Source organism: Pseudonaja textilis, chromosome 3, assembly GCF_049901715.1.
Source record: "Pseudonaja textilis isolate UNSWEBS1 chromosome 3, rPseTex1.2, whole genome shotgun sequence".
Classification (NCBI taxonomy): Eukaryota; Metazoa; Chordata; class Lepidosauria; order Squamata; family Elapidae; genus Pseudonaja; species Pseudonaja textilis.
Genome location: NC_141992.1, coordinates 76,271,014 through 76,298,900, shown reverse-complemented (window position 1 = coordinate 76,298,900; position 27,887 = coordinate 76,271,014). Strand labels below are relative to the sequence as shown.

At 35.5% G+C, this 27,887-nt stretch overlaps 1 protein-coding gene across 1 annotated transcript; it reads left to right on the top strand.

Moving 5' to 3' along the window:
- The first annotated feature begins 53 nt into the window (after positions 1-53).
- Positions 54-27,542, top strand: GTF2B (general transcription factor IIB). Its single transcript, XM_026700281.2, has 7 exons — positions 54-93; positions 6,853-6,959; positions 19,774-19,907; positions 24,163-24,309; positions 24,435-24,564; positions 26,034-26,315; positions 26,977-27,542. Exons 1-7 carry the CDS (start codon positions 77-79, stop codon positions 27,108-27,110), a joined length of 951 nt encoding a protein of 316 aa, XP_026556066.1. The 5' UTR covers positions 54-76; the 3' UTR covers positions 27,111-27,542.
- Positions 27,543-27,887: the final 345 nt, after the last annotated feature.

Below are 27,887 nucleotides of genomic sequence, written 5' to 3'. Positions count from 1 at the left end.
GTTCCAGCCCACCGGAGCTTTGGCTTAAAAGGAAACCCGTCAGTCGGCCTGCTGGAGTTAATGAGGAGGAAGCAAGATGGCGTCCACCAGCCGGTCAGTCGGGGAAGGCGTCTCCGCTGGGGAAGGTTCTGGTTTGGGAGCCTTGACATCGGGTTTTAAAGGGAGGGTGGGTGGGTGGGTGGGGGGGGGGAGAACGAAGGGTGTTTGGGGAGACCGGGAGGAGCCGCGGCTACGGCTGCAGCTCCTCTTAGGCTTCGCCCTCCCTCCCTTGACCTGCTGAGGAGCATCTTCCCTTTATGGCCTTCCGAGCTACCTCTCGCCCCGCGGCTCGTCTTTTCTCGCCTTCTACTCCCCCTCCCCGGCTTTTGCTCTGGCCTTTCTTAACGCTTTGAGCCCCGCCACTGCTCAATAGGCCCCCCGTTTTCCAAGCCCGTTCCCCGCTTCTCGTCGCCTCCCTGCCGCCCTTGTTGAGGCGCTCCCCTCGCATTAAGCAGCCCCGTCGCTGGGACCGAATCGGTCGTCGCCCCGACGGAGCAGAAAGGAATACCTTTCTTTTAAAAAAGAAAGCCTTTATATATAGACAAAATCGCTCATATGATAAATGGGACCCGCATGACTTCCCATGAATAATGTTTGTGTTTGAGGAAACGTGGCGAGAAATAACGCGTGCCGTTTTTCGTAAGGGGGTGTTTATTGGCAATTCATCCAGGTATTTGATATTTTGAGGTGACCCAACCGTCCAACTTGTGCGGGGTGGGGGGAACCCTTTATCTCTCCCAAAGGGTTATTTTTATTTATACATTATCAAACTCAATCCAGTTTTTTTTCCTGGGCAAACAGTTTTTTTTCCCCAGAAGATGACCTGTACCAAATTAAGTAGAGGAGCAAATCTGGAGCTACTTTTGCCAGTGCCTGGTTTGCTTGTGTGAAGCCAAGTCTGGTTTAGAGAAAAGTGCTTCCTTTGACAGGTCTTCATGACTTTTGGGGGACCCCAAATTAGAGGTTTGAGAAACCTTTAATCTGTGTTTCTTCAAGTGTGGTTATATTATTCCTGGCGGGGTCCCATTAGGAGCTACCAAAATCAAAATTCTTTCTCAGCCTGTGTGGAAAAATAATACCATATTAAAACACCTTCAAAACAACTGTTAGTGGCAAATGAATCACATTTAGTAATGTAGTAAAAATAAATATGATTCATATAAACAAAGGGCAAATGCTCTTTGGTGGTTCTCCCTGCTTTTTAAAAGTGGGAAGGGGTCCTGAGAGAGAGAAAAAAGGTTTAAGAAATGCAGACCTAAATTATAGGAACAGGTTTCTCTGACAGTTGTAAAAATTTAATGCTGGAAAAAATTCATCTCTAAAACAACAGGAGGCTTGCTTTAAACACCTGCAGATATAATATAAATTTCATTGCCAATTTGCTAATGTTGCTTTTATATGTAGAAAAAAATGTTTTATGGTAGACATTTGCCAATGCATCACAGGAATATTTGACTTTGAGTTATTAATTGTGAATCTTAGCCAGCTTTATGTTTTTTAACAGTCTGATTGTATAGTATGTTTGGTTTCAAGTTAAGAATAATTGATAGGTTAATAAAAGCCAGCTTGTTCTAGTCCCATTTTCTAATCCTATTTTAGCCATGAAAGCTGGCTATGTGACTTTGGGTCAATCACTTTTCCTTAGCCCAGTCCACCTCACAAGTTTGTTTTTGTGGGGAAAATAGGAGAAAGGAGTATTTACTGCTTTGAATTATTTATAAAAACTGTAAAGGTTGGATAAAATAAAAATGTTATTTTCATTTTCTAAAAAATATCAGTCCTACTCAATAATTGCTAATCTGTCTTTTGAATTGCAGGTTGTCTCTAAAACCTAGATTAAATTAAAGTCATAAGTTTAATTTAAACTAAATGAATGAAAGTTTTTGTTTTTACTTGGATGAAAAAACTCAATTAATCAGCAGTTTTAGAAGTATTTTCTCCTGTATTGTATGCTGTATTTGGTTTTCATTAATTAATAAATGTGTAGAGTTGTTGAAAAAGTTTGGTACAAGGAAAAGGAAGTGAACTTTGTTGATCAATACTTTTATATTCTTCTAAACAGAAGAGTGATATAGCTTAGTAATAATATTTTTTTAAAAAAACTTGCTAGCTCTTGCTACTGCTCTGAAAAAATCCTAGCAGTCAACTCTCAATAGTGCTTGAAGTATATGTTCCAATAGATTAATTCTTTTTATATAAAGATGTTCTGTATTCATAATTAACTACTGTATTTCTAAAGCATTAGCAGTGAACATATAATACAGCTTAACAGCACCAAGGTATAAAAAAAGCAGTTTAAGACTGGTAGCAAGGAAATGTATAGCAACAAAACTAAAACTCACAATATGAGTCAATACTGGTAGAAGACACAGGTAAGGAGAATTACTGAATTTAATTAGAGGAATATTTTAGAGTAATGGAACAGTAACTAAGAGGTTCTGTCTCTCACATTTTTCTACATGTTTTATGAGCAAATTTACCTTCAGGAATGATAACATTGAAACAAATGGTTCTTTTTTTTGTAAATTTTATTGGTTTTTAAAAACAAACATAACATAAAAACATAAAACATCTTTTTTGAAGGCAGCATAATCCCGGGTTACATGTCTTCGTACAGACACAAATTCAAGTTCATGCTCATTTTTATATTCCATTCCATATCTTATTACTATTCTACATTTTCTATATAGCTTCTCCCCACTTTTAACTTTCTTAATTTCATTTTATTTATTTCATCTCAATTCAAATCATTATACTTATATTCTTTGTCCTGTTTCAACTGTCTACTATCTTTTCTCATTAAACAAAGTTTCTCCTGTAATCACTGATTGGAGTATGACGCCTTTATATCTTTCCCCTAAAATTATAACACTTAATATAATACATAACTTCCATTCGGATTCTGCTTGGTACATTCTTAAAATACACATTATATTCTTAAAAATATATATATATATATAAATGTATAATATAATTAAAACAACAATCCATTCCAATTCAATTCTATCATTAATATTAATATTCATTTAAATCTTTACATTTTGCACATTACTTTTCAAATAAATATCATACTTCTATGGGAACATTTATAAACTTTCCATAGTTAATCCCCCCCCTTCACTTATATTTTATAAAACATTGACTAATTAAAATGTTCCTGTTCCTTCCTAATTCAATTTTCTCATTTATTTTATTTCATTTATTTAATTCACAAACATTTCACTAAATTACACTTATTTTATCCCTCTTATTAATCATATGTTGTTTCCAATTCTCTAACATTATTTCTATTACAAATATAACAATACAATCTTATGTACCTTCACATAATCCCTTTTTCAGTTAGATTTTCACCCATTATCTCTAAATAGGTCCTGTTTCTTTACATCTTGCTCCAAACCTTTGTAACTTCTCTTCCTTTCCTTCTTCCCTCTCTTCTTCTCTCTCCCCTTTTTACCCCCCTGTCTCTCCACCTCCATTTCCCTCTTCTGTATTCCCCTTTTCTGTTGCTTTTCAACATTATATCCATTTTTCAATTATTTTTCCCTTCTTTGGCTGTTTTTTTTTAGGTCTTAAATTCTCCATTCTCTTTCCCCCCTTTCCCCTTTCTTCCCCACATAGAGTTACTTGTTCATTAAAGATGGCTTCTTCTTTGTCCCAGTCTTCTTGTTTTGCTTGTTTCTTGTAGTTGCAGATCTCCATTTGTAGGAATTGGAAAACGAAGCCAAAAGAGCCCTTCCCTTCTTGTAAATCTTCTTTATATTTTTTAAGTTCCATTTTCAATTCATCCAGGAGTGATGCCATTGTAAAAAAATTTTAAACAACCACCCAATTGTTTTTAGTCATTCAAATATAATAACCAAAAATCCAAAAGTCACCAAGCAATCCAAATACACACAAGCTGTTTCTGTTTACACTTTCTTCTTTTTTCACTTTCTCTTCCTGGGGTTACTATTTAGTTGCAAAGTTCCAGTTAAAATGTATCTTTTAGAAGACTTATTGAGATTTTACTTTAGATTCTTTTGAAGTCCAGGCAGTCTCCTCCCTCCAGATCCTGCCTTTATTCTTTTCCTCTCCCTTCCTGCTTATAGAAAAAAAAGTTTTTAATGTCCAGAAATCTTTATTGTCCCTTTGGCATTTAATTATATTCAGCTTAATTGCCTATTGATGCCAAAGTGGATTTTTCCGATTTCTTATTCAGATCTTTTTTTTTTCCTTCTCTCTCCTTCCGTACAGAAACAAATGGTTCTTAATGTGTGGTCCATTTAAAGGTTTAAATTCAGCCTGACAATAAATATGAAGCTACTATACAGGGCATAAGCTAATATAAGATGTTACTTATATTCCCCAGTGTTTTCCAACCCAGTGGTCTCCAAATGAATGGGGAAAACAGCTGCTTGCATTAGAATTAAACGGATTTCAAAGTTTGGCATGCATGGTTAGGGCCATGGACACAAAAGTGTTGTGTTCCTTTCCATGTACATTCATGAGTACGCATAACTGTTTGTAATTTCAGATCTTTTTTAGGAGATGTATGTTTTCCAAGATGACACAACTTTGTGGTTGTGGTTGAAGTTCAAATTAAATTTTAAGTTAGTAGGCTCACTAGGATCATGGGGAAAATGTTTCAATAAATTGTCACATAAAAAACGTTGAATAACTCCCTTGTTGTTCAAGGGAGGAATCAGTTAAAGGTATCATATATTTGTTGAAGAATACCATGGTTTATCTTCAAAATGTTTCCAGGGAGGAGTACTGACAGTTTTGTGGTTACTTCCAATTCTGTTATTTTGGTCAGGCACTTTTGAATTTCACATCTATAAAATTCATTGTTAGGCAACAGCTGTGTTTTTTCTTAGCATCTTGACTATGAAGATGGTAGTTTCAGCAATTTGCTTAGATTAGTAATGTGAAACAGATTATTTTGTATGTGCTATTTACTAATTTACTCTTGCTGATGATATCTCCAAAAGCCAGAGGCCAGATGAAGCTAGCTCTTATTTTCAGTCCCCCTTTCCTGCCAAAAGATTAAATTGGGTTTTAGGTTTTATTTATTTGCACAATTTCCAAAATGCACACAACGGTAGAATTAAAAGTACATTTTTCTGCACTTTTAACTTGGTTTTTGAATATTATTTCCAGTTTCCTAATATTGTGGATGGCATTTATGCATAAAGGAAAACATGGTTTTGAATTTAGATACCAATAAAGTTAACAAAAATTACATGCTGAATGTAATTTTCTTTGATATGATTTTAGTAGGATGAATAAAAGCATTTTTTTAAAAAATAAGGCAATCTGAAGTTGGTGTTGTAGTAGCTTTCCTATTTAAAAGCATCAGGGGAGCCAGGAGACCTTTTAATGTATTGGTAGCATTTCATCTTGTAACTGGATTCTGCTTTTCTTTAGATTTCCTTAATGGCAAAAAGATTAAAGGAGAGAAATTGGACACTTTGAATGAATATTCAGTTTATGAATAAGTTTGAACCCTCCAGAATTCTTGCTACTTACTACATGCAAGAGTAACTAATACTGTGTTCATATTGTTTGTCTCATGGACTTATTGCAAAGAACTTACACAAGGATTAAATTTTAGAACCACTGATATATGACAAAAGGCTATTCTTTTCTTTAATACCTTTAGCCAAAATAATTGTTGCAATATAAAGCATTAATCTAGAATAGCTCTTATATTAAAGTGAAGTGATCTGATTTCCATTTTATTCATATAAAATACAGCTTACTCAGGTTAAATAATCATTGTACTCCTGTTCATTCAATTTGATGCAATTGGTTTTGAAAAAGAGGCTACAGTGCTGCATGTAGGATTATTTTAAGGTTGTTGATGGTCGTTCTAGATAAATGCAAGTGATCCTTGACTTATGACTACAATTGACCATAAATGTTAATGCTAACTGATGTGGTTAAGTGAATCATATTCAATTTTATGACCTTTTTGCCATATTCTTTATGTGAATCCAGGTTCCCACATTAACTTTGTTCTCAGAAGCCCTTTGAGAAGGTTGTAACTTTGTAACTGTTGTAAATACATGCTGGTTGGGAAGCATCTAAGTTTGATCAGATGACCACAGGGATGCAACAGCTGTAAATACAAGGATCAGTTATATATTACTTTTTTTCAGTACCACTGTAACTTTGAACCCTTGCTGAACAAATGGCTGTAAGTCAAGGACCACCTATAATTGCAGAAATGTCTGTTGAATGAAAGAAAAACAGGGTACACTTTGGATATTTATCCAGTATGATAAACTCATATTTTTGAGTAGTGCTTCCACTTCCAATACTATTGGGTAGAAAATGGAGTATTTAAAAAAACACCACCAACAAACTACTTTTTATTAGTTTGATTAGTTTAGCTATAAATGAGCCTCTAATTTTGCATAATTTCTATTTCCCATTCAGGGCTATATGTGACTTTTAGTTAAATTACTTATTTCATATTTCATAATGTTAAAGGACTGTATAAACCATCTTGGTTTATGTAGCTCCATAGTATTGAACCAGATTATCCACCCTTTCCCTGCCCTGCTTCCTATTTTGGTAACAGCAACTCCATGAAGCCAGCTAGCATGGCTGGCAATAATGGATGGCGACAGTAGTCTTGACAAATCTGAAAAACACCAGCTGGGAAAGGTTGCTTTATATAATACTTTAGCAAATGATGTCAGTCATGAATTTCATTTAAAATTAATTTTCCCAAAGGACTAGAAATGAATGATTTAGAAATTAAGTAAAATATGGTGCTATTTATTGTAAATGGTTATATAAAATTTAATTGTATATTTTTTAAAGCTTGGACGTTCTGCCTAGAGTGACATGTCCAAACCACCCAGATTCCATTTTAGTAGAAGACTATAGAGCTGGAGACATGATTTGTCCCGAATGTGGACTTGTAGTAGGTGAGTAATATATAATATATATGTAATTCTTCTGTTTTTTATATTCTTAATGTTTAATAATTTTCTCAAAAGTCTAAAATGATAAAGTATATTTATTATTAATCACTGCACTTTTCAAACAGTTCTGAGTAAACTTCCTCACTCAGCAATTAATAGATGAGTTGCCTGCAAATATTTATGCAAGTGATTTATGTTGCTAAGTTCTCAAAGAATATTAAAAGAACAGTTTTAAAAATTGTGTTCTTTGTCATTACTGTCTCTTGCATTAAATTGCTTGAGAACTTGCCAACTTATGGCAACAAAAACATATGCTTAGCCTTACCTTTAATGTAAGGATTCATCTCTACATTAGCTTTTTGCCACCTTGCAGAAAAACAGTTGTAGAGTTTTCTGAATTGTAGATTTTTCTAATACTCCTGAGCAGCTTTTTTGAGTTGCTAGGACCATAAGAATTCTACATCTCTGATATAGAATTTGTATGATGGCATTTAACATGGAAACTATTTTTGACATTGATTTGTAATTCTAATAGGGCAAGCAAGGCTCTAAATCACAATTAAGCTTAAGCTTTCAGTATAAATCAGTGCTTTCTCAACTATGCTGGTTTCTAGCCAACTTCACAGATAAGCCAAAGAGGTGGTTTTAAATTTTGAACCCTTGGTGCTGGCAGGATTATTAGAAGGTTCTCTTTTGCCTTGTTTGAGGTTTGCATTCATGACCATTTAAATCAATAATTGAATCAGACTGCTGCAAGTAGGGCCTTTTGAATGATAACTTGTAGAGATTTCAAAGGTCACAGTTGCCTTTTTTTGGATACCTTCAATTGTTTCTGGAATGCTTAGATATAGAAAAATACTGAACCCTTGAATTATCCCTATTATCTAAAGAATTCCATTCCTGAAATTATTAAATTGTGTACATTTGTAGTATCAGTTCAGTTGTAGAATTTGTTCTTTAGGAAGGATTGTTTCCCATTATGTACTCTTGTTGGTGAATTCTCCCCTTTCTAAGGATTTTCTGGGATTTAAGTGGTTTAAATAAAACAAATTTGGAATTTTTAGGGACTTGGGGTTCTAGCTTGAATGTTTGCTTCTGCATTTTATTGTTTTATCTCTGCAGTGTGGCATATTATATTGTAATTTTGTTTTTATTGTATATCAAAAGTTAGACAGTCTTCTGTTCATTCACAATTTATAGAGACAAGTCCAGATTGATTATAAACTTCTGGAGAAGTAAATAATATCAGATAGTAACATCTTAGTAGCCAGTGAGTTAAAAAGATTGCATGTAGTGTAGATCAGAGGTCCTCAACTCCCAGTCTATGGCCTGGTGCCAGGCTGCAGCCTGCTTAGAATTGGGCTGTGGCCCAGTGCACATGTGCACGAAGCTGCATTTGTGAAAGCAGTGCATACATGAAATCATCCCCTCTTCCTTGCCACATTTTTGCTGCCATCTCAGCCTGTCCGCCGAGCTGGAAAGTTTAAAGACCGCTGGTGCAGATGGCTTCTAAAGGCATTTTTAAATGGAGGCTTCAAAAATGTAAATTCAGCTCTTAAGGGTATTGTACAAAATGAATGTAATGGCTTTAATCAGGTAAAATAATTGGTTAGGGAAAACTGATTTAAGCTAAATTACGTTGCAAAACTTCTACAGAGAAATGTAATAAAATTTGTATAATAGAAATAGATAGGAATAGGGATTTGCAAAACTTGTAAAGCCAGGAATCCTGCATTTCATCTAGAGCAATTCAGACTGCATCTGATTCAGGATTTATTTCTATAAATTGACAACATGACCCTGAAATGATTTGGTTCAACATGTAGTAGAAAAAATAGACATGTATTCATAAAATGAGAAGACTTGACATTTCCTGTTGAAGATAACGGATCAATTTTAAGGAAATACTCTGAAGTTTAATAATTGCTGTGTAAAAAGACCTATAAGTTCTCAACTCAACCATAATTGATCATGGTCACAGGTCATGTGGGTCTTTAAGCAGGTCATCATATGACTGTGCCTGGTTTTATAACCTGTTTTGTGGCAGCCATTAAGTGAATACAAGCAGTTATTAAATAAATACCATGTCCACTAATTATAACAGTTATTAAAGGAACCCAGTGTATCCAATGGGCATTTTTTTGTCAGTAACCAGGAGAAGGTACATGTGACTGCAGGATGCTGCAACGTGATGTAAATACAGGTCAATTTTTAAGGACCCAGAATGTGTGTGACTGTCAGAACTTCAAAACTGGATTGTAGATGGCTCTGGAAAGGAGTATAATTTCAAACAGTTGCTTAATGGCCAGTCATAAGTTGAGGACTACCTGTAAAAGTGCTTGTAGTATTGTTTTTTTCCTCAGCTCTGTTTTTCCTGGGAGGTAAGAAATGCTGTTCATCACTAGTAGTTCAGCGTCCACAGTTTTTATTCTATAAAATTGTGATAAAGTTGCTAATCAAGGAAATAGTATAGAAATAGTATAGTCAAGGAAATAGTATAGAAAAAAAAGTAACACAACATAAAGAACAAGGCTATAGGACTCTTTCATTTCTAAAAAAATGTTAAATTTCATTTGTGGCAGCTTGCATGTGGCATTTCTGGCATTTGAATGGATCATAAGTTGCAGAGGTTAGAAAGATTGCAACTAAAGCTCCAGAGAACCACTTTCAGTAGTTTAACTAGATAACTCTGTCTAGATATGGACTGACCCAGAATAAAGCTTCTTTGGATGTAGAATAAATCTTAGGGCATCTTTGATAGCTTAATTAGTGTGTGTTTCTTTCCTAAATTACATTGCATATAAGAACATTTGGTTTTTCTTGATTCAGATACCACTATTCTTTAATCTCTCAAATATAATCCAGTGCTATTCTAATTTTATAACTGGGCCTGTGTACTATGTTCATATTCATAGGTAGCTTTTTCTTTTTATGATTTTGATCTACCCTTATTTTTAATTTTAGTTGTGCTTTACCAGTTTTATTTTTGAAGAGGAGAGCTGGCCATTTTGCCGGTCATTAGAGGGCAGCACATTCCCTATTTAACATCTAAACAAATTGTATGGGATTATCTTCTGTTTAAAGTTCCTAAAATACAGTGCAGTGTTTGTAGTGGGGGGAAAATATTAAAACAGATGCCAGCACAAATTCACAGTATGGAATGTTAACATAATAGTCTAAGATTAATTAGAATTGGATATACATTTTACAGAAATAATTGGCTATCTGCTGTATTCATTGTGTAAATTGAAGTTTGAATGCTGTGATGCATTATAGCCTAAGATTTTTTCAGCTGTGTTGCTTGGAGTCTTAAGAGTGCATGAGAATTTGACAGGTTCTATGAGAAAGTTTTAAGTTCACTCAGAAGCAGCCAAATTTGATCACTAGAGCTTTGCCTCATGGTCAAGAGTCCTGGGATTTTCCCAAAGCAACAGGTTCCATGGACTGAAAAAGTTTTAAACCCCTGGTATAGGCAGCTATTTTCAGTAATGAAGTTTTTTATTTTGCTAGATCATTTTTGTAAACAAATATATAATTAAATGATTCCCCCCACTACTTAATAGTGGTAAATAAAAGTTAACAGATCTTTCCCAGGTCCCCAAATAATAAGCTGATCTTGGCAGTGGACATTGAATATGAAATTGTGAAGCCATGAAGTGTTATACAAAGAAACTACCACTTAACAGGGAAGGAAACAAAAATCTAAGTATAAAGTTGTAAATTTTTGAATGATGACATTACGGTAGATTATTTTTAGGGGAAAAAAAGTAGAAATGGAGAGGCAGGTTGGAGAGATTTAAGGCACCAGGCTAGTGAGGCCGTGAGTTCAAGTTCCACCTTAGCCGTGAAAGCCAATTGAGTGAATGTGGTCCACACTTTTCAACCCAACCCACTTTGCTAGGTTGTTATCATGGGAAAAATAGGAGGAGGAAGATGTAGTGGATTGTTTGTAAAATAATAAAGTTGGGTTATAAACAAACAAATACATAAATGTTTTACAGTTTTGCTAGTATGAATTGCATTAGCCTGCATTCAGTGTCAGGTCAACTGAATTCTTTATGTTCTTTTTGCTACTTTTCTGCATTTTGTGGTAAGGCACCTAAGTTAGGATCTCTGGAATAGTTATAATATAAAACAATTCTGAAATAGGTCAGTTTTAATTTCAGATGTGTACCCTGAGTTCTGCAAAAGTATTCTTTGGGTAAGATAATAAAGTGTTTAACAAGTGGCTAATACTATATGATGAAAATGGTACTAAGCCATAATCTTAAACTGAAATGGGAGAAAATTGTAGGTTTGGATTCATATGTTGTACTAACTATAACTGGTTTGTTGAGCTAGTGTGATAAAGAAGAGTAGTACTTTTTATTAGGCTTGCAAGCCACATTTAAATATGTGTTGTTTGCTGATTGTAATGTGTGTATAGGGATGCATTATTTGTTTTCCTAGACATTTATTTTGTGCGCTGTCTACAAGGATGAAATGCAAACGCAGTTAGGTAAAGGAAACAAATGATAGTTCAAACAAATTAAGAGTACCTTAGTTAACTAACAAGACAGATCCTGGCTTGTTCAGCAAACCATGGTAAAATGAACTATGATTTAGAATGATGTATAAGTGCATTAAATTCTATTTGGTGCTGTGATGATTCAGATTAGTGGAATAAATAATATTTGATTTTTCATTTTTGTAAATTTAAAATTTGATTTTTATTCAGACCATTCACTGTCTGTCCTCATAAAATTGCACAAGTTTGTTCATAGCTGGAAAACAGATTTTCTTACATTAATGTAGTTGGAACTAAGGATAAAATTTGGTATGAAGGGAAAAGAAGCCAAATTGGGCTGCCAGCTTCTGAGTACTGGAATGAGAGAATAAAGAATCAACTGCTGGGCTAGAGAATATTCTCTAGTGTTTTTAATATTGATCTTTACAAGGCTTGGGGAATATTTTTTTTTAAAAGGTGCTGAAATTTATCTGTTGCTTTTCTGATTGCAGCTCTTCTACGGGAGCAGCAGTGCTTAGGGAGTGAGAGCAAGTGGGACTACATAGAATGTTCCAGAAAGGCATAACGCAGACAGATAAGATTAAAGAGAGATGGAAATATATTAAAGCATTTTACAAAATGGATTACAGAAAAACAAAAACATTTTCAGAGAACGAAGAGGAGGGAAATGGGTTGATTTCACTAAAATGTAAGATGTAATGAGAGTGAGTGGGTGGCCATATAAATTTTCTAAATAAATAAAACTCTCATTTGTTAAATAAGAAAAGAGCAGGCCTAGATGAAATGCACAATGAACTGTTCAACTATCTTTTCTAAATATTGAACCCCCAGCAGCTCTATTTCAATAAACTGTATATCCTTCTAAAAAAGAAAGATTCAAGTGAATATGAAATTTCCCTTGATGCTGCTGTGAGAGTCCAGGGTTAGACTCCTCCTGACGACGTCATAGAGCTGAGTCTGTCTTATATAAAAGGCCAGTCTCTGGGAGTCTTTCCAGCTTTGACTCAGCTCCTTTAGTCGATTGAGCTAGTGTCTTTGAAAGCATTGATAGAATTCCTGTAGTTATTAGAGTTGTGCACCTGATGGATTTTGTACTTAGAACTAGGGCATAGGCAGGTAGCAGTCAACAGAGTAACATAAGTTGCCAAGTTTTAAAACTACTGAAGTGTTCCTTAATCCAGCTGTACATTTGAAGAATTGGGATTAATGTGTTTTTTTATAATAGTAAGTAATGTATAATAATAAACTAGTGAGCCACCATGGCATACTTTTCTTGCTTTAACTCTGGTCTTTGTTAAGGGACTGAAGTTGTGATTGCTCTGTGCATTTGAGAGAAGCAACCACAGTCAAACAGATAACCTCAAATTGCCTTAAGAGCAGATGGGCTCATTTATTCACCCCCCCCCCTCATAGTTTTCTCACAAGCTTCCATGCTGGAGTTCCAGCTGCCTGGCTAATTGAATCTTACCCAGGCATTATCAGGAATGTGCTGACATCTAGACACAGCCTCACTCCACCCATGCCCTTAGCTTAAAAAAGTGAGCGTACATAGAGAGGGGGAGGGAATGTAGGAGGAAAGGAGGTAAGAAAATGGCAAGCACAGAAGGAAGCTGGAGGCCACCTCTGCGGATTTATAATTATTGCAGGCAGGCAGGTAAGAGGACTAACAGTTGTCAGGACTACAGGACAATGAGCTGTGGTAGGTACCTTATCCTGATGGTAAGCAGCATATCCTGGTGGAATTGGTTCCCGGAGCTTGCTTTGGGAACTCAGTTGGAGTGCTCAAAAGAAATGCTGTTTAAGAGCAGGGTTTGGAGCTTGGAAGTAGCCGGAAAAGAAGCCACCGCACAGACGTTCCCTAATCCAGATAAATGCAAGATCTTTCAGAATGAGGCAAAGGTGGTGCTGTTTGCCACTTTGAAAACTTGACTTATTTTTGATAAGAAGTGACCATCAAAGACTTACTTATGTGGATACATCAACTTGTAAAGCCTAAGAGGGTGGAGTTAACCCAGGGCAACAGCCTATTACTGAGAAACAACAATAAGGCATTTTATGATTATCTTCTACACTGTCCAGATCCTTGGAAAACAAAGAACTTTCACAGTCCCACAAATAGTTCTGTAGACGACCTCCTTTTTTTTAGAGAAGAATATTTTACATCCTCTTGAAACATGAAATTTCTTTAATATTAAAAACACATGCCATGTTTTATTTATTACATTATCTGCAGTAGTTGTGTTCTTTGTATATTATGATACCATCTTTTGCTTATTTGGCCATAGCTATCGGTGTCACAATACTGTTGATTGTTAAGGCAGGAATGGTGCCTAATTCACAAGAGGGTACTTCTCTCCAGTGAGTCATATAGGTCATTCCCATGTGTGTGGAAAAATATTACATAATAGCTATGCTGAAAGTTCTATTTATATAGTGCCAGAATTTCAAGTACATCTTGCTTTTTTTAGATGCAGTAAACAGTAATGAGAGATTGCCTCAAAGAGAAGTTGCTGCTAGGCCTTAAAAGGAACAATGCTTAAATATTTACATAAAAGCTACCGTAATAGCCAAAAAGGGAGCATGAATCCCAACATAAGCTTGCAAGAAGATGATAGGATGGTGGAAGGAATGCATCTTGTTGACCATGCTTTAGCTTCATTTTTTTTGCCTTAATATATGCTTTAAAAATATCAATTATCCTAGCAAATAAAAAATAAATTTACTTCCGGGGTTGGTTGATGCCATCATGGGAAACTATCACAATTGCATAAAAGACACTTGAGTTCTACAGAACTCTTCGTTAGACAAAATGTTACCCAAATTTGGGAATGCAAAAGAAGCATAGAAACATTAGCCCAGGATTTTATTTTAAAGTCGGTTGTAAGCTGGAGATTATAAATGAAATTAATTGGTCAATGATTGGTAGTATTATGTCAAGTTAAACCAAGCACACAGGGCAAAGAATAATGGCTGACTAGTTCTGGGAAAAAAAAAAACTGTTATCACCCTTGTCAATTATGGTTCACCCTCTCTATATCTGTTTCTATAAATCATTCTTTATTATGATTCTGTACAATAAAACTTTGTAGAAGTTATTTTTCATTTTGTTCAAGTGATTCAGCTAGAGCAAGTTGTAACAAATTAGACTAGAAGTTACTTTGTACTCTAAAAGTAGGCATATCTCAGTCATGGTGTTATTTTAGCAATACAACACATTTTTCAAATTTGATTTTAAATATTCATAGCTGTAGATTAATCCGATTGGTATGGGTGACAAGATGCTATGTGGAATTACTATTGCCTTGTGTTCATGGCAGAAAAGTCCAGTAAAATTCTTGATGTTCTTGTTGCCTGTTTTCTATGTGTGTAGCCTTGGTAGGTGTCTTCTGCAATGCACAGGTTAAGACAAAGCACTGAGTCCAGTTATTTCTATGTCTTTTTCAAACCTCTTTCAAACCCTTTTTTAGAGGAAGCCTTTTCTGAGTCATGATTTGGAAAATAATTCCACTTAATAATGGCAGTAATTTGGCACATTTATAGTTTATGAAATCATGACTATATCTGGAATTTTTTCTAATTACAGATTGTTTCCTTTTCCACAGGCTTGATAACAAGCCAGCAGCTGAATACCCTTCATTAGCAATACATCAGCCTTCACATTTTGTGTGAAATATTTTATATATAATGGGAAAAGTTAGGACAGTGAATCTATTACTGCACTTTAATATATAAACTCTATTTTATAGTTTAATTTTAAATGTTTTTAGTTTGAGCACAGTTACAGGATTTCTAATACAGTTTCAAGTCAAAGTTAAAACAAAGTACAGTAGTTAATGAATGGAATATTAGTATGGATGATACATTTTGTCAAACTTCTCAAAGATCTTCAGATTCTAAACTAATGTAGACCTCATACACAATAAAAAAACTTGTCAGTTATTATATACGTACCCATCAGTTATTGAATGTACTTTTGACACAAGCACTTAGCAGACAACAAAAATTGGGTTAGAAATACTAAGTCAAAGAGACTTATTTATGATCCCTCCTTTACCCAGAAAGGTTGCACCAGCAGAATTCGCTATCTGACCACTGATCTCCACTGCAATGCTGTCCCTGATCCACCATAAATGCTTACCAGGAAGCCCACCCCAGACAGCTGCTTCTCATGAATAGATTGCAGGAATTGAGGTTTTTGCAGTCAGGTTGTAAGTTGAGTGGCTGGGAGTTTGAAGGATTTCAATCAAGTTCACAGCTGTAGTGTAGCCTACATGGACACAAAATTTGCACAAGCATCATTTAAACTCTCTTGGAGGTAATTTATACCTAAAGAGAGATTTTCTGAGGATAAGAGAATTTCATTTGACGATTCAACATTCTGGATTAAGAAAGGGAAATAAAGGAGGGATTTAAAGATTTGAAAACTTTTGCCAAAAAACTTAACAAGGAGTAGATGTAAGATAATTTAAAATAAAGGGGATAGTTATTTTGAAATTTTTTGGGGGAAATTAGAATTAAAATAAAGAAACTGGACCCTTGAGAGATTTTTTTCGTTTACTTTTAAAGAGTGTAGACAATAGATGGATTTTATAAAACAAAAAATAAAAGTAACATGAGCCAGATTGCAATGGTGACTCTAATTACAGAGTATCATTTGAGATAAAAGTATCAAGGGCATAGGAAGACAAAATGAGATTAAAAAAAGAAAGCTTGCCTTTTATTCTTTCTCTTGCAACTGAGATATTTTCACTTTAGGATTACAATATTATAATGGCAACTGCCTGCAAAAACTGCAGGGCTGTGGAAGAGTGGATTACTAGAGCTATCAGTAGAGAGAGGAATTATATCAGATTTACTTAAGAAAATGGTTGAGGAATTGGGCAGTATGTTAACTGAATCACTTGATACTAAATTGACTAAATCAGTTAATGCTAAATTGACAGCTTTTGAAAAAAGAATGGATCAAAGACTTGTAAAGATAAAAGGCCAGACGGAGAAGTTAAGGAGAAGGAAAGCTCTGTAAAACAAATGTCTGGAGATGTGAAACAGGTATCTGGATTTGTAAAACAGATTAATGACTAAGTAGAAAATCTGGAATATAAAACAGAATTTATACAAGTAATCCTTGACTTATAAACACAGTTGGGACCAAAATTTCTATTGCTAACCAAGCTGGTTAAGTAAGTTGTGTTCAATTTTCTGACTTTTTAGCCACGGTTAGTGAATCACTGCAGTTAAGTGGTCTTTAAGCAAATCTAGCTTCCCCTATTGACTTTGCTTGTTGGAGGCCAGCTGGGAAGATTGCAAATGTCAATCAAATGCTCCTGGGAGTTTGCAACTGTCATAAGAACATGCTGGTTGCTAAAATTCTGAATGATTACATACATCTAGACCAAAATGGATTTCTCCCAAATAGACAAATTAGGAACAATTTTAGAATAATAATGGATAGTCTGGAATATTATGAAGCCCACCCGGAGAAACAGGTAGCCCTTGTTTTCTTGGATGCTCAAAAGGCTTTTGACAACCTTAATTGGCAATTTATGATTCAGTAAATTTATAACATGAATTTCGGCACCAAATTTGAGAATATTATAACAGCAATTTATTCAGTACAAAAAGCAAATATCATAATAAATGGACAAAATACTCAAACTTTAAATATAGAGAAAGGAGTCCGACAAGGTTGTCCGCTGTCCCCTCTGCTCTTCATATTATCATTAGAAGTACTATTAGAAAGAGTGAGGCAAAATCCTGAAATAAAAGGATTGAAAACTAGAAATGGAGAATATAAACTGCAAGCATTTGCAGACGATATGGCTTTTATTATTGAAGACCCAATAGAAAAAGGACAAATATTAATTAAGGAATTAGAAAGATATGGAGCGGTGGCAGGATTGAAAATTAATAGACAGAAAATGAAACTTTTAGCAAAAAATTTAACAGATCTACAAACAATAGAATTAGAAAGATTCAAACAAGAAAAAAACTGGGAATATGGTTGACAGCACACTGTAAGGCGATAAAGGAGAATAATTATAATAAGCTATTACAACAAACAAAAAAAGACTTAGAATTATGGACGAAAATGCAACTATCATTACTAGGAAAAATAGCAGCCATAAAAATGTCTATCTATTCCAAACCACTTCATTAAATTAGAAAAGACCTTTTTTGATAATCTTAATAAAATGACAACAAAATTTATTTGACAGGGTAAAAAACCCAGAATAAAAATGAAATTACTGCAAAATATGAAGAGCAGAGGAGGCTTTGGATTGCCAAATTGGGAATTATATTATAGTGCAGCAACATTAATTTGGCTAAAAGATTGGATTAATTTAAAGACTAAAAGAATATTAACTATAGAAGATCATGATCTTGAGAGAGGATGGCATGTCTTTCTTTGGGACACAGGACCCACCAAATAAAAATATTTCCACAGATATCTGATTAGAGATTCACTGATATACAACTGGATCAAAGTTAAAAAGAAACACTATATAAAAATCCCAATCTGGCGGTCTACAATGGAAGTGACAATCCACCCAAATTTGGCACTGCTAGCATTGAGGGAGAAAAAATTGTGATCTCGAGCAATTTCACAGGATTCTGGTGAAATATATTATTTCACAGGATTCTGGTGAAAGATATTAGAGAAAAGGTTATGAAAGCTTCAGCAATTTTGGGGGGGATTGGAATGAGGAAGATACAAAGATAAAGTATTTAGAATAAATACAAGATTTGTGAGAATAAGAAATGTTCCAAAGAATGTCTTGATGCACTTGGCAGGAAGAAAAAAAAGAGATCAAGTTTTGCAGCAATGTTTTAATACAAGATGGAAAATTGATGATACAGATGTAATTTTTCTTAAATTCCTGTTAAAATCTTGTGTGAGAGAAAAGAGTATTCTTTTTTGACTGATTAAAGCAAAAAAGTTCCATTTTGATGGGATAAATTTGGAAGGTGTGATTTTTATTGTTAAACAGCAGAGGTTTGGGCTGAATTTTGGTTGCCACAGAAAGAAACAATAGTTGAAAAATAAAAAAATAAAAAAAAGTTTTGAAAATAATGTAAAACAGCTCCCCCCCAGGTTCAAGATATTAGTTCAGAGCACAAAATTCATATGGCAGTTAGTATCAGGTGTCAGACTTGATTACATTGAGGGCCACATCAGAGTTGTGTTGGACCTCATGAGGCTGGGGTGGGTGTGGCTGGGCTGGGCATGGGCAGCTCGACGTCACTCATGTCAAGGGGCATCTCTGGTGACCCGAGCGCTCTGCCAGTGAAAACGGGCTCCCAGCTCCATTTTTGGCTGTGGCAACTTCGTGCAACCCTCTGCCAGCAGAAACAGAACTCGGGAGGGTCGTTCTGCTGCTCTGCTTTCACTGGCAGAGGGTTGCAGGAGGCTGTCGCAGCCAAAACAGAGCTCAGGAGCCTGTTTTTGCCCGCAGAGGCACCGTGGGTTGGTCCTTCGCTGTTTCCAGGGTGGCCCTGTGGACTTTCTAAGCACCCTGCGGGCCGGATTTGGCCCTTGGGCCTTGAATTTGATACTCCTGTGCTAGACTTACATAAACTAGGTTTTTCACACCTCAAATAGGCAAATGAATTATAACTTTATTGTTATGATATTTTTCTGGTTTCCTCTTCATAACTGAAGTTAGTACATTAGTACTGATTATATGTTGCTGAATATGTTGTTTCATATTACGCTTGAAAACAAGAATTGATTTAAAAATGCTCTGCTTGCTATGAATGTCATGTGTATGAAATTACAATAACTCAAATGAGACTTGCTACAATGATCCGTCTATTCAGTTCTAAATGTGTCTAACCATCTCTGTTCTTTTCTCTTGCCTTAACTGAGCCCAGGTATGAAGGGATGTACTAGGCACAGATAGTAGGGAAATTTGATTCTGTGACGCACAGCAGTGCTTACAGATTTGATTTTTTTCCCTTAGAAAAAATATTTCATCTTGAATGATTGTAGTGCCTATATTGCTCCTGCCTATACTTGAGCTGGTATAGTTTGATATTTCTAAGGGTATAGTGCCATCACTATGAATATTTTTGAAATACAATTGACTTTCACTATTGTCTGTCACTATTTATGAAGCATCCCAATGTTAGAGTTATATAGACCTTTCCACAGAAACTTTTTCATCTGAAGCCTCCCGCATATTTTCTAATTTGCTATTGTTTTAATTGCTTTCAGGGGATACAAATGCCAGTGAGAAAGAAGTGTGTTTGTAAACAACTTCCAAAAGGAATAAATTATAATAGGGTGTTTTGGTTTTTTTGCATATTCAGGTGACAGAGTAATAGATGTAGGGTCAGAATGGCGAACATTCAGCAATGACAAAGCAACTAAAGACCCATCTCGAGTTGGAGATACCCAGAATCCTCTCCTTAGTGATGGAGATTTGACTACAATGATTGGCAAGGTAATATATAAATGTTTAACCTTGCAATGAGTGAATGTTTCAATGTTCAAATTATATTGCATTAACAAAGATACTGCTAAAGACAAATTTCTTAGTATTAAGATGAAATGCTTTTGTTTTGATAATTTCTTGTTATTTTCACTTCTTCAACAGTATTAGGTAATCTTTTTCTCTCAATATGAAGAGGGTAGGAAGCAAAGAAAATGTTCATTTGTTTTTGTTAACTTTGAATTCTTTGGGAAATTTATATTAGAAATTTAGCTTTCTTAAACTTCTTCATCTTTGGTGTGTTCAGGCCTAATTTTTACAAATTGGATACTCTCCTGGTGCTAATAATCAAACTTAAGATTCTTTCACATTTGAAGAAATGTCTTTTCACTGTGGAAATTTCAAAGTATTACTTTTTTTATCTTGTTTGCAAAGTAGAGACAAAAGTAACATCTTCGCATACTTTACACATCTACAACATTTTTTCACTGCAAGAACTTCCAGGGTTAGTTTCTGTAAGAGGAAGAACTATTGTAAATCAGTAGATGAACTATAAACTGTAAGTTTTCACCTTTCCAAGACAATTTGAGGAATTACGAGTGGCTAGAATGCTTTGCTTTTAAGAATTGTTAGGATTAAGTAATCTTTGGAGGGAACCGAATGCTTGATAAGATAGATTATGCTTTTGCCCAGGTAAATCAGTGTGCATGAAGACTGTTGGGCTAAAGATGAGATGACCTTCAAAAGGAACTCTATAATCTGTACATAGGGATGTGGCCAGACTCTAAAAATTCAGATTCTTTTTGTAGTAGCTGTGTTCCTTACACGTCATTTTCTGCACCTGTGCAAAACCCCGCTGAGAAATCTTCTAGAGCTTAAGAAATTTTGAATGGAGTCTTCACTGTCCCTTGATTGTCATATAAAAGACAAAAATAAAAGGATAACAGCCTAATAATAAACCTGCTGAATGATATTTTTGAATTTTGTGGCAATTGAACATTACTCCTAATGTTTTTTATTTCCTGCCCGGACAATAACACCTTAAACTCCCCGCCCCCCAGTCCCCATATAACCTGCAAGAAAGTAACCAACTATATTCATATTATCCCTTGGTGGCCTCCACGACCATGTTTACTTCAAGACATTTACAGTGGGCCAACTGTAAATATGATCTCCCCAAATGCTTGGGTTGGCTATCCTTCCATCAGTGATAAGTGTATCATTTGAACTTTAATCTGCTCTATTTCATGGTGTGGACATTTTGGCCAAGGCTCTTCGACTCTCAGCCAGATAAGATTCTGCTATCTTTCAAGAAATCCTCTTCCTTAAACTCTTTACACCAAAAAGTTTAGGCATTCTCATTATTTGAGAAGTCTGTGATGTTGGATTGTTTATGTTTCAAATTTAAAGGAAGTGTGGTTTAGCTTATCTTTACTGAAAGTATACATAGCAGCTGTTTTATCATTTAACCTGTTTGAAGTTTTGTCCTTTTATGTGTACTCTGAGTTATAAAGTCTGATACATTTTCAAGTTCCAGTAACCCTTCCAGTTTGACACATTGTTTTATTGATACTATTGACATTTATGTCAAAATCCTTTGAACTGATGGCTGATATAAATCTTATTTGTAGGGTTTTTTTTCCCCAGCTGCTATCACAGTATCCCTCCTTACTGGAGAACTGCACGTTTCGCACAGGCATGCACATTGTATCCCCCTGTATACAAACAGAGTGGTCTTCTACTGAAGCACAGTTGTTGTTGTTTTTTGCCAGAATCTATAGCTAAGTGACATAGCCAACAAAACATTGTGTGCTAGCCTTGATATATTATGCTATCAATGGAGGATGAACTCCTAATTACTTCTCCCTGGCTATTAAGAAAGACCGAACATTTACAGGTGTACTAGTTCACTGCAATTAGACTATTGCTATATCATTGTTCTGGGAAATGGTTAAATGCTTTCCTCAAAGTCAGCTCATTAATGGAATGGTGATTGGCTTACTGGGCTATTCATATTTTCAAGAAAGCCTAAAAGTGGTTATAGTGATAGGCCTGGATGTTTCACTGTTAATTTCCGCAGTTTAATGCCACAATATTGTTGGGTATTTTGGAGTTTGCAGCCCCTCATCCTCAAAGTTCTCTCTCCTTCCATGGAATTCATACAGATTCCAAGGGTTTGTACAGAAGAGAAACAGAAACGTTAGCATTTATTTCAGCAAAACTAGGGAGTGATTTTTAATGGTGTAGTGAGTATAAAATGAACTAAGCCTCCTTAATCTAGTAGCCAGAGAGTGGTCTTTAATTTTTTTCTTTTTCAGACTGCATTGAATCTTCTTCCTCTAGGGTACAATTTAACCTGTGTGGCTAAACTCAGTAATTCCATAAGCACACAAAAAGGAAAAAAAGTGAGTCTATTTATCTCAAGGGAGGGGCTGGACACCAAAAGCTATAGCAGGGTAGTACCTTTCTTAGAATCAACCAACCAAGGTACACCTGAAGAGAGGATGTAAGCTTTTCAATTTTCTAAGCTCTCCCTCAGGCATGGGGTTTCAAAAAAACAAACATACCGGATCCCCCCACTTTCCCTGTCTTTCTTTTCTTTTTCTTTTTAGTAATGCTTGGTACGCGGTTCTGGAGAACTAGAGTAACACTTTGTATAATATTTTGGTTGCCCTGGTAAAGGTCTTACTCCGTAAGAGATTTTGTCTCTCTCATACACATTGAACATTGTATAAAAATAAAAGGCTTTTACAAGATTGTGAAGCATATACGATCAGCAGCTACTCTATTAGGCAGGGTTTTTTTTTTTGCAGTGGACGATAGTTTGACAAATAGAATGGTCTTATTGATAAGAAAGAAAATGTTAAATGTTGTTTGATTCTAAAACATTAGTTGATACTGAAATTGAAGCCATAAGCTGAGCTGTAAGACTCTGGGGGAAGAAAGGGTCAGGATGGAAGGGATTCCTCCTGCTTCTGTTCCAGAGGCTGCCTGTCACTTTCTCAGAGGTCCTGCTTCGAGAGCCCTCCTTTGCCATTGAGTTTCTCCATCTGGTGCTCTCTGTCGTTTTTTGGACTGCAACTCCAGTTGACCCAGCCAGTATGAATCAGGCAGGGAGGAGAGGGAACATTCTTGTGCTGGCAGTGTGTTCTTTCAAATACTTCCTCCACCCAGAGCTCTACTTTCACTCTTTGCTTTTTATTTTCTGGATTGTGCAGGGTCCAGTTTTAAGAAATTTTAAATTTTTGTAAGACACAGAAGGGTGGCTCTTTTTCTCCCCACACTTATTTAATTTTTTTTTTTTCAAGAAAAGATAGAAATAACATATGTATGTGTATGGTTCTTCCTGGTTTCTGTCAGACAATGACATACATAAGATAATTTAAACCAAAAGCGCTCTGTTCCAAATGGTTTTTTTTTTTTTAATGAGCTGACCAGTGGCAAAGCTTATAGTTCCCATCTGTGGAATTTAATAGAGAAGGCTAATACTTGTTCATACTTGCCTGTTGCAGAAGACCAGCAGGAAGACAGAGAAAATAGGTGACTTTCTTCTGAAATGTCTACAGTTTTGATGTGCTTTTAATATGAATTGTACATAGACAATAATGACTAGTGATGAAGTAAGAAACAATGGCCTCCTAAATATATTTAAGTCATTGAGATTCTCTCTGGTTCTAAATCAATATTAAGCCATCTTAAGAGAATGCACAAAGCCAAAAAAAATTGTTCAGCATTTGGTGGGATTTTTATAGAAGTTACCTTTCTAATATCAGAAAATTATTCAGTCCATGCTTTAGATCCTGTGCTAATATATGACTTAGTTGTACATCAGTCTGAAGCCCCTGGGATTATATTCCATTTTAGCTGTTCCTTTTTTTCTTTGTAATGTGGAATTTACTTAGAGCTTATTAATATTTCACCTTTTCTACAAACTAGATAGGCAACTGGTTTCTAAATTGGAGGTGCTAATTGCTTGTGAAAGGATAGCTCTTGAAAATGAATGGATTGAACATTATAAAGGACTTTACCCTTACATAATACGTGCTTTCCAGATTTTAAGTCTGTTCTGTAGTCCATGTTGAGATAACATATTCATTGCTGTTTCACTTGTGCTTTGCTGATAATCTCATTATTAGGTAGTAGTAAAAAAAAGGGTATTTAAGTTAGTTGGTGCGTTGTCTTCTAATTCACCTTGCAGTAGGCATGCATACTACCTGTATTTTGTGTGGATGTAAATGTGTTCTGTTCCTCGACCCCTTTTCTGCAGGGGACAGGTGCAGCTAGTTTTGACGAATTTGGGAATTCAAAGTATCAAAATCGTCGCACCATGAGCAGTTTTGACCGTGCAATGATGAACGCCTTCAAGGAAATTGCTAGCATGGCTGACAGAATCAACCTGCCCCGCAATATAGTTGTAAGTCATGCTTTGTCCTCTTTTTCTGGCGTCATTTAGCATAATATAATGAACAGGAGCCTTTCTGATATTATTGCTAATTAATCGACCCGGAGTTAATTGAATTTTGTCTGCTTGCTTTGAAGGATCGAACAAATAATTTATTTAAGCAAGTGTATGAGCAGAAGAGCCTGAAGGGGAGAAGTAATGATGCCATTGCATCCGCTTGTCTCTACATTGCTTGCAGACAAGAGGGAGTTCCTAGGACATTCAAAGGTAAGAGGGTTGGTGGCAACATAGCTTTTCAACAGAGGACCCCCAACCTATGCCATCTTTTTCCTTCTGAATGCAAATACAGTGAACCTTGTACAGGTAATCCTTGCCTTATGACCACCATTGAGCCCCAAACTGCCTCTAGCAGGACAGTTGTTAAGTTTTACGATCTTTCTTACCACAGTGAATCACTGCAATTGTTAAGGTAGTAACTCGTTGTGAATCTGGCTTCCCCCGTTGACTTTGCTTGTCAGAAGGTTGCAACAGGTGAACCCATAACCCAGGACACACAAAGACATGGCGGTTTTAAAGCATCTGAAATTTGATGGCGCAATGCACAGGGATGCTGCAATGATTTTAAGTATGAAAAAACGGCAATAAGTCACTTTTTTTCAGGGCTGTTGTAACTTTGAATGGGTTAGCTTAACAACAACAATTCACTTAACGACTGCAGTGGTTCTCTTAACAACTGTGACAAAAAAGTTGTAAAATTGAGTGCTGCTCATTTAACAGTTTCCTTCCTTAGCAATGGAAATTCCCGATCCCAATTATGGTTATAAGTTGAGATTTTAGCTGCATCTGTCTCATGCTCCGTCCTCCTAGTTTTCCCCACAAGAACCACTCTTTGAGGTGGCTTGACTAGAAGAGAGAGATTGGCCCCAGCATCAGCCAATTGGCTTTCATGCCGATGGAGGACTAGAACTGTTAAGGCTCCCAGTTTTTACTATGCCAATCAGTCAATTAATGAATGAATCAGTCCAATTATTTATTAGTTTGACTATTGGTCAAGGATAAAACCTGTACCAAAGTGGCCAGCTATTTATAAAATACATTAAAATGTAAAAACACAATAAGTAAGAGCATGCCAAAGTACTTCTCTGTTCTACCAAAGCCTGTTGTTAGCTTGCATGACTCTTATTTGGAAGACCATCTCTCCAAGCAATGGACAATTTCCATGCATTTTTCTATCTTATGCTTTGTAATGCATTTTTCTAAGCATTTTCTAAGTTCAAGGTTACAGCAGATTATATGCAGTTTATATACATTTTTTTTCCATGTTGAGGGTTTTTATTCTTTTCAAAATGAAAATTAATGAGGAAAAACTGATGCAAGGAAATGAAGACTTTCATTGCCCCCATTCCAAAGGCTGTCATTATTCTTTATTGTTTTGAACCAGACAAGTATTTTCACTTCCATTATCTTTTGCAGAAATTTCAATTTTTAAAAAAAGATACTGCTGATGTCTAACGTGTGTGCCCCTGTGTGTGTGTGTATGTGTGTAAAAATATAGCAATTAAGCATGGCTAAGCTTTCAAAATAATATCACTTTATTAGTTACATCGATTAATTTTATATCTGCTAGAAAAATGTAACCAACAATGAAAGAACTGTGCCACTTTAATTGATAGAGAGGGTGACTGGGAGTGTTGAATCTAAATTCATTGTGACCTATGTACTATTTTATCCTTTAGAAATATGTGCTGTTTCCAGAATTTCCAAAAAAGAAATAGGCCGGTGTTTCAAACTCATCTTGAAAGCTTTAGAAACAAGTGTGGATTTGATCACTACTGGAGATTTCATGTCCAGATTTTGTTCCAACTTGGGTCTCCCTAAGCAAGTCCAGACGGCTGCAACACACATTGCGCGTAAAGCTGTGGAATTAGATTTAGTTCCTGGAAGGAGCCCCATCTCGGTTGCAGCTGCTGCTATTTATATGGCTTCACAAGCCTCCGCTGAAAAGAGAACACAGAAAGGTAAGATCTTTATGTATCTAGGAAAGTAAGTTTTATGCATGCCAGAAGTAGGTTTGGGTTTTTTTTTTTTTTTAAAGAGAAAGAATTGGCACGGATGCCACAAACTCTGCTTTGCATAAGGGCTCTTCTGTTTTATTTGAAATACAGGTCCAGTAGTCAGTGCCTGAATTTCTGCTCTTCCTTTGGGCTAATTTAGTAGGCTGTCAAATTATTACAGAGCAGACTAAACCCTGGTTACTGAAAATTCCACAAAGACAGACTCTGTGTGCTGTATTAAATTAAATTAACCATATTTTTGCTTTCTTTGATGAGTAAACCCAGGTAATGATAGCTTGAGTGTGCCTCAGGATAGAAATCAAACTGTCTTGTGAATTGTAGAAGTAATTCAGACACTTCAGGTTAGTCCAGAATGAATGGGAAATAAATGTAAATGGTATTTATGAACTGTTGCTTTGTAGCAAAGCCTTCTCACTTCCTTTACACCTTATCTGGTTTGTGTTAGTTGAAATCAGCCTTAAAAGTGTCTGAATTTAAATATTGCGATTAAACTCCAGGATGTAAATTATGCAATTCCTTTTGGAGTTTGTATTATTTGTGAATTTGGAGAATTGAAACTCTGGCAAATAAGTGCTAATTTGCTTATCTTGGCTTTTTATTTCAGAAATTGGAGACATTGCTGGTGTAGCTGATGTTACAATAAGACAGTCATATAGGCTGATTTATCCACGCGCTCCAGACCTTTTCCCAGCAGATTTCAGATTTGACACCCCAGTGGACAAACTGCCCCAGCTGTGAAACTTCAAAGCCCTGCAAAATAATTTTTGACTTAGAAAAGCACTAAGCATATAATAAAAGCAGTCCTGTCGAGCCTTCAGTTGCAGGACTTGTGAAAGGAGATGGAAAAACTGATCGGATGAAATGGAGCACACATTCCAGATGTAAACAAAATAATTTTGTGGCATTTTTTTTTTTTATGTATATATTAGTGAATGTATTTAACAACCATTGCAGCAAATTTAAATTTCTATCCTGTGTATTTAGATTTCTTTCATAGAGATCTGGTAAAATGTATTTTGGAAAAATATTTCAAATCAGAATAAACTGTTTTCCAAAAACAGTACTGACCTGCAAGTTTACTGTATGTAACTTTGTCCTAAATAAATATTCAAGTGGAAAATGTAACCTTTCAAAGTTGTTCAGTTTTCTGAATTAAATGCTGTACATGGATTTTACATTGTCTCTTGATAACTATTAGTTAATTATAATGGGAAGTTTTAATTCAGAGAAAATATAGTTCATATAATAATAATTGTAGAAAATTTTCTATTCACCTTAGGAAAAGTTTAACCAGTTTATACTTTGATTCATTCTATTTAAAGTCCCATAAAACGAGTATGTCTCTTAATTACCTTGTGTGACTACTTGGAAAAACGATCTGACCACAATTAAGTTCATGGTCTCTGTCATAAGAGGCAGATTTTTCTATTGCTGAGTTTTGAATAGAAGTGGGACAATTATCGTTTCTCTCTTCACAAAGCCAGGAACATTTTTTTTTGATCGACGATGATGATA

What these genes read in the sequence shown, in the direction of transcription:
- GTF2B (XM_026700281.2), top strand. An exon ending in CGAATGTGGACTTGTAGTAG is followed by an intron (nt 6,960 to 19,773) that starts GTGAGTAATATA and finishes TTGCATATTCAG; the next exon opens with GTGACAGAGTAATAGATGTA. An exon ending in AGTTCCTAGGACATTCAAAG is followed by an intron (nt 24,565 to 26,033) that starts GTAAGAGGGTTG and finishes TTTATCCTTTAG; the next exon opens with AAATATGTGCTGTTTCCAGA.